The sequence below is a fragment of the Austrofundulus limnaeus genome, unplaced genomic scaffold, assembly GCF_001266775.1.
Source record: "Austrofundulus limnaeus strain Quisiro unplaced genomic scaffold, Austrofundulus_limnaeus-1.0 Scaffold62, whole genome shotgun sequence".
Classification (NCBI taxonomy): Eukaryota; Metazoa; Chordata; class Actinopteri; order Cyprinodontiformes; family Rivulidae; genus Austrofundulus; species Austrofundulus limnaeus.
In genome coordinates this window covers 713,654-721,771 of record NW_013952464.1, presented here as the reverse complement: position 1 = coordinate 721,771, position 8,118 = coordinate 713,654, and the positions used below count along the sequence as shown (strand labels likewise).

At 36.9% G+C, this 8,118-nt stretch overlaps 1 protein-coding gene across 1 annotated transcript in view; it reads right to left on the bottom strand.

Moving 5' to 3' along the window:
* The window catches only part of tafa4b (TAFA chemokine like family member 4b), a 47,789-nt gene that overhangs the window by 4,382 nt on the left and 35,289 nt on the right, over positions 1–8,118 (bottom strand). Inside the window, exon 6 of the mRNA XM_014009847.1 lies at positions 2,392–2,516. Coding sequence (XP_013865301.1) covers positions 2,392–2,516 — 125 coding nt within the window. The remainder of the gene's footprint in view (positions 1–2,391; positions 2,517–8,118) is intronic.

Below are 8,118 nucleotides of genomic sequence, written 5' to 3'. Positions count from 1 at the left end.
CTAACAACACTAAAATTAAAAGAAAATAAGAAATTAAAGTGAGAAGGCTAACTTGAACAGATAAGTTTTGAGTTGTGATTTGAAATGATCAGTTTCCATCATTTTACTCCTTATAGGTATATATTTGAGTAAAATGAACATTCTATGAACTACTGACAACATGACTCTGAAAATCCAAGCAAAAATTTAGTATTCATTTGCTGAAAATGAAAAATGGTCAAAATGACGACAAAGATGCAGTGCTTTCACATCTTTAATAATGCACAGAAAACAAGTTAATATTCATTTAAAAAACAACAATACTAACATTTTAACTGTGGAAGAGCTCAGAAATCAATATTTGGTGGAATGTTTTTTAACCAAATACAGGGAAACTGTACAAAGGTTTCTTATATTTTTCCAGGGCTGTATTTTCTATTTACATAGAAAACTGGAGTTAAAGGTAGTTTATTGTATTTTAGACTAAATGTTTTATTGCTCACAGGCTCTGTCACACTATGACCTATGAAAATTTTAGGGTGTATTTACACCTGACACATTTGGTTCACTTTAAAYGGACCAGAGTTCTTTCCCCCCATTTGTCTGGAGCTTTTATGCAGGTGTGAATACACTCATGTGAACCCTGGTGTGCATCAAACAACTGGACCGAGACCCATTTTTGAGGTGGTCTCGGTCCACCCAAACAAATTCTGGTGGGAAAGCAGAGCGTCTCGTCTCTTTTAGGTTGCAACATGCATTTGACAACGCTGTCCCAAAATTATAAGTGTATCATCGCAAAACCTCCACTGAATGAGCTGCTCTTGATATTTTTAATWGTCAGTTGTACAAACAGCCTTGGCTGGGTGTGTGCGAGTGTAGATGTGTGTTTGTTTGTTCRTCTGTAGAGTTAGCAGAATATCTCCTGAACCAGTTGACAGATGCTAAACTTTCAGGGAACTAGTTATTGGATGCACAGCTACAATTTATTAACATTTGGAGTCAATTGTCTGTCACAGCAAAATAWCCTTAGCCAACACATAAATGGCTAGAATTTTACAAATGTAATRAATCAAGTTTGGTGTGGGAGTAGCTGAGCACCTTTCACAACAAATACTCAGAGCACTACACATTGTGAAACATTTTTACCATTACMTGTTTGTCTGTTAGCTGACATAGAAAAGATGATGCAGGGGTCACCAACGTTTTTGAGACCAAGAGCTACTTCAGTGGTACTGAGTAATGCAAAGAACTACTTATTTGATGCAAACTTAAATTTGCATGGATCACCTTTAATGACATTGTTAATGATAATAAATGTTTATGTGAACATTTGACTGCCTATTACATCATAAAGTTCAGGACTCCTTAAGATAAGTATTACAATCATTTGCGGTGGCAGATATGATAAAGCATTATTATTAATAATAAGTAATTTGAACTCTGTGCAGCAGCAGATGTATCTTAGTTCAGGTTTTTCAGTTTGAATCATTTTTGGAGCTCTTCTGTGCAACTTTAGGTGTGACAAGGAGTGTGCATAGTTGTCTCTTTGTAGACTGGAGACCTGAGAAGCCCCGCCCCCACCCTGATTAGGAACAAGGAGGACATAATGGATGGATGTTTTTTTTCTCAATAAAGCAGGCAACTAATATTTAAACATAAGATATTATTTATGTTAATCTCAATCAGTAACATTTATAATTCACTGTATTATGTAAATATATTTGACAGATTTGTAGGAATTAACACATTTGTAACATTTATTCAAAATGCATCTGTTTATTATTAATTACCAACTTCTGTATCATTTTTTAAAACAAATTGTTAACAATAAAATCTTCAACTCATGCCCTGTTTGTACGAACTCTTGTAGATACACAATATTAATTATGTAACAAATAAAAAAAAACAAATATAGAAGAAAAATTTCTCCCAACACTGAAAATAATTTGTTTTCCTGCATTTTAATGCTAGTTTACACCCTTGCTCAGAGAGGTAAACAGACTGAATATCTGTGCCCTTAAGGGTTAATTTTCATCACAAAGTGATCTTAGTGAAAAACTGACATGAAAGGCARCAGMGAAACAATATGCAATCCTTCAAGGAATGGCAGGCCTTTAATCTTATAGGATGTTTTTATGTGAACACGGATTAACTACATGCTGGGTTGTTGCTGCAAATAAAACGGTGCTCATGGCTCTGGGACAACTGCAGTTGCTAAGAAACAAAAGGAGGAGAAACCTAAACCAYAGGCCAATTTTATATTGATAGAAAGATACAAAAAAGACATCATGAATAAAATGTACACATCGCTGATATCTGTCAATCACTCAGGCAGTAGGGAGAAAAAACTAAAAAAAATKACATGCACACAAAGATGCTTACAAACATCTCATTCCAGACAGGTAACCTTACCTTGGTGGTTTTGACTTTGTTACCGGTGCTGCATGACCAGCCAGTCAGGTCAGGCAGAACTTTGCACTCCTCTCCGTCCATACAGGGCTGCATTTGGCACCACCACTTCTGGGCTACAATGGATGCTGCAGCGGAGAGAGGAGATTATTTGAAAAAGAGGTTTAAAGAGTATCATATAATGTAATTAAATACTGCTTATGACAGTATTTAGAGAACACAGAGCATTARCATCTATGGAAAATAGAGCATTAGGAGGTGACAATGCTTAACTAATCTCATTCATGTGCAGATGGCAGACATTATGTTTCTTTRGAAAAGCTAAAAAGATGTCAGGACTATTGCATGATTTCTTATTAAAGGTATAAATGACACAGACTCTGAGCCCATGAGGCAGATTGTACAGGCAGAACGAYGACAGGATCAGCACCATGGACAGCACACATGGGCAGCAGTGATTCTCTGCAAACCTCTGAATGTGATGCCGCCAAACGGAGATTGGGTTTTTTTTATCCCTCTTACAGCAGGTTTGAACATGAATGAAATCTCCAAGCACAGCAGAGTGAAAATAGCATACAGGAATAGTGGCTGGTTGACAATTTTTATTTTATTTTATTTTTTTATTTTTTTGTGCAAAGTATGTGACTTTGAATGTTGTTCCCTGAAACGCACAGGAAACCTTTGCTTATCATCTTACAAGCGTCTTGTATGATCAGCAAAGCACAAGGTGAGGTGAGACAATCAGTAGTTTATAACTTGTTTTCTAGAAGCCAAAACAACATATTGACTCTTCAAATCTATTGTGTGATGTTTGCAGAAATCAAACACACACTCTGGGACACCTCACTTGTAATTCATGCAGCACCGTGATAAAAAAAAGGTAAAAATTAAAAAAAATGTTCCGATTCATACTAAAATCAAAAACAAACCTTGAAAAGTTCATTCATAGATATTTACAGGAGCACAAATTCAGGGTTTGTGGGCCAAATCTGGTCCTCATTACTGTTTTATCTGGCCTAAAAAGTAATACTTGTGTGTTAATTGTTGAGCTTGATTGGGCTGAATCTTGTGATCTGTGTTGTGAAAACATTATCAGATGATGTTTTGTTTTTGAAAAGATTTACAAATGTTCCAAATGACTGACTTACCCTTGACAGAACTTTGTGCATTCTTAGTTTTTTCTTTAATCTGCCTCCACAAGGACTTAAATTTGAGGCTGGGAAGTATGAGAAACACCTGTTTGTTTAGTTTGGCTCCAGTACAGGAAACACAACAGACAGATAACATAAAACATGTCTAAATAAATCCAAGTTTTCTCTGCTTGTGAACCATCCCCTGCCCTGTTCTTCTTCTTCTCCCAAYGTTGCGTAACTTTTGCATCATTATGAGTGAAACGCTGGTGTTTCATGCTTCACCTCAAGCGTTTAACCTCGTTTTGTGAGAAAACCACTACACRTCCTCTGAGATCAGCTTTAATTTCACAGCAGTTTTGCTAAGTGGAGTCCTGTAGCTTTTATTGCCCCAAACCTGTCTCTTTTGGCTTTTAGCACACAAAGATTTAATGTATTGATTTTGTTTGCTTCTGGTTTGCCAGTCTTAGATTCCCCCAGACTATCCTTTCAGTCATCTTAGGAGATCTCTTCTTTGCTGAAAATCAAAGCRCGCTGCCTGAAACGTTCACATCTTGTCATTTTAATGTGCTGAAAATGTTGACAGCATTAGGCCAACACTGTGTGGCATGGCCGTGTTAATATCAATTGTCTATCAGTTGATATACCGGTACTTGTTTGCGYTGCAGCTGAGTTAAGTTTCATCAGAACACAAGCCCCATTCACACGGATTCAGAGTGGACTTCACAAAAGCAGAAGAAAAGCATGGGGAAACATAAAATCTATCTGGAGCCACAGCTAATCTCGAGTTAAAACCCAAAGACTTATCATGCCTCAGAAACTGACACTGAAATCCTGCAGCTCATCTGACCCTCTGTTGAGTCGGTAAACAGCTCGACAGCTGAGAATAACTCACATCCTTTTTTTCTAAACATATCTATTTTCCTGATGGCCCCAGAGAGGTATCAAAACAGCAGAGACCCCTCCTCTCCAACTTCATCAAGGTGGTATGTTGAYGAAGTTTAAAAAGACATTTGATCTCTGGTGACTATTGTTTGCAGCAAAGGAGGCAGAACAAGCAGGCGTTGGAAGAAAAATACGCTTTTGTGCATAGAGACACGGTTAAATCCCCTCAAAGCATCACTTAGAAAGAAAACACTGTAACTAAAAGAGAGAGTAAGCAGAGGGAGGAAGACGAGGCGAAATAATAGGTTTTCACCAGTAAAACATCTCTAGTGAGAAAAAGAGTACAAAAGAGAGCAGGGTGTGAAGTAAAAAGACCATTTGCGGAAGACAATCGCTGATTCTGGGACTGAAAAGAGCAGATTAAAAAAAGTAAAGGAGAGCAACAAATTGAAGCAGAGTGGAAATAAATGAGGGGAAAGTTGTTAGGTCACTGCAAACAACTCATGTTGCTATCAGAAAGTGTACTGTTGAGCACACAGATACTGTATGATGTATGAGCTTAATGGCTGTAAGTGCCTGTAAAAACCAATGGCCATGTAATGCTCATTAATGTGGCCGCTACAGTGTCAACAACTGGGCTCTGCAGGGCTGCAGAGTTATATATGGCTAATAGGCATGGCCTCTGAGCACTTTGATGGCGTTCCCTCTGCCTTATCTCATGCAGTTACCAGAAGGGGGTGTGGCTGACCCAGGAGAACCTGACTGTCATGTCAGAAAATGGACAGGGGTGGGGCCATGATCTGTGATGTCATGGATGAGCCAGATGTTGGACAACACTCAAAGACGAGTGCCAGCAGGTCAATGGAAATGCAATTACATTAGTCACCAGAGGACAACGCAGCAGCTCCGGTCCCTGGGAAATACATTATCTCAATTGTCCAGAGCGCTTTCATTTGAGGCTGTGACTAATAATGGAGATACTTCTATTTTCAGATAGGAGAGTGAGGATGGGATTGGGTAAGTTAATTTCCTGCACCTTATCTCACGCTGTTTCCACAAGGGTGGCAGGAGGGAGTGGGCAGGYGTGACACTAGAGCCTGGCTGTCGAGTCAGAAAATAGACAGGTACTTGTACCTGACCTGTGATGTCATAGATGTTATTAAGAGGCAGATATCAAAAGGTGAAAGACAATGATTACAGGCACATACGGTTACCTCTGATAAATTCYGAATATAAGTGATGATTAGTCACATTAAAACCTGAAGCATAGAAACCATGAGGCAAGTCATTACAGCTGTAAAAAAAATTGTCTGGATCAGTGCCTGTGCAAAAAGAAACTGAAGCACAAAGACAGAATCAGCAAATCAGACTTTGTCCAAAACTAAGTCATCTCATGTCTTGTTATGTTTTAGGCCAGGGATGGGCACCACAATGCGGCCTTGCCCCACTGATACACGTTTTTTGTTTGTTTGTTTGTTTGTTTGTTGTTTTTTTGTGGGGAGATGGACTACCTGTTCATAGAATTTCAAGACAAACCAATATGTTCAGTCTGCTCAGTGATGTCTGCCATGAAGGATTTTAATAGAAGTGGCCGCTACATCATGATGCATAAAGCAAAATATGAGTCGCCCACTGAAGTCACAAGTACATAAACAACAGGGACTTTTCATCAGAACCACAACTTCACAGGAGTCTGCATTTAAGGTGTTTTGTGCCGTTACACTTCAACTCACTAAAGTGTTTGTCTTTTGTTTGCTTCAAACAGTTTGTGTTTAAGTTTAAGAGTACAACTGTTAGAGCATGAAATATGTTAAGTAACTGCTCTGAATTACATTTTGGTAAGTGTACAGCACTATGTGGCCGTCTGGTACTGTCAATAAAAACTTGTGTCCCCTTCCATCAATTAGGTTGCCCATCACTGTTTTAGGTTATCTGACTGAAATCCAGTGCCTCGAAATGAAGCAAAAATTATTTAAAAAAAAAATGGATGAGTGGAGATTGACTCACTTCACAGTGCTGACATGAGGCTTTCAGAGACAAGGAGACAAAACAAAAAATCATCTTCTTGGTGTTTTGAAATAAATAAACAAGATATAACTTCTAAATGCTTTTTACATATGCAAAATTCTTTGAAGGGATTGACATATATTCAGCTTAAATCATCCGAATGTGTCATTTATATAAGCACAAAATTAACTGATCCAGACATGACGAGTGTTTCCATGCACCAAGCTTTTTCAGAATAGAAGTACTGACATGTAGAGTTGTAAAGTTTCCCTAAAAAAAACACAGAAGAAGAATCTACTTTTTTGGTGAAGTAACGTAGCTGTTTGTTTTCCTTTTTTTACCAGATGAGAGAGTGGGAGGAAATAAACATCCTTGAAAGTTCTGCGCTGCTGTCCCACTGGCCACAAAGACCAGAAACCAGTGGATGAAAGTCAGAAGTCATGTAGGTAGTTTTCCACAACCAGAGCATGATCAGAATAACTGTTTACATGCAAGGCTGTTTGGATTATCAATCAGCAAAAACCCCTCCTCTCATTCTGATTACAAATTCATTCCAGTCAAGCTGAATCAGATCAGAATATTCTGATCCATGTACATGACACAATTTTACTCCAATTGGCCATTTAATCTGACTACCCTTACCAAAAAGTATTAWATGCAAGTAACATTTAGGTATACTAATTTTAAACTAAAAAATAAGAGTATTCTTCCAGTTTACTTTTTAGGTACTTATCTGAGATGTATTAAACCAGGTTTATCTYACACTRTACTTAGCTTGTACTAAAAATATACTAAAAGTCTAAGTATGCTAGTCTATGTTTCTGTTTAAACTTTTGGCCAAGTTAAACTTAAGTAGGAGTACWMTGAAAGTACATTKTCACACAGATTGGTATATTTGTAGTATATTTCAAGATGTCCTGTTTTTACATAATTTCTTATCAGTTTTTKGAACAAATGCAACAATAGAAACTACAAGTGAGCTGCTGCAAGGAAAACTATCAACATTTGAACAATTTAACAATTTCACACAACAGCTCTGTTTCAGTGGACTGTTCTATGCACTACATGCCAAGGTCAGAGTGAGTTTTAATTTGACTGGAAATGTTTGCTGGAGTAAAAAAAAGATTCAATTTATGTCACAATTTTCCAATATTTTTCACTCAGCATTAAAAGTAGAGTAGAAGTAAAACTATTGTATAAGCTTATTTGGAATGTATGGGATATATTTTTATACCCTAATATGGTGAACTAGATATTTATTTTTTAGTGAGCTAACAGCAAATCTAAAATGTTACTTTCAGTACTTAAAAGTACTTTTATAAACAAAAAAATGGCACTAGAAGTTTACTGCTAGTAAACTAATAGTATACCTAGAAGATGAGTTTTAGTATACCATTAAGTGTACTTTGATATAGTAAAAGTATACTTAAGTTAAAAGTTTATTATAGGTAAACTAATAGTAGATTACTTTTAGTACACTTCTGAGTATACTTTCATAAACTTAAAGTAGGCCAATTTAGTCCCAAGAAGTATGCTTGTTAGTAAACTGCTAGTATACTTATATCAGTGTACTTGGTAAACAAAAGTACACTTAAGGAAATACATTTTTATATACTTTAGTATACTTTATATCATTTATAAACTTCAGTATACTCAATAACATGTACTTAAAGCATACTATTTTTCTGGTGCAGGTATATTTATGTGC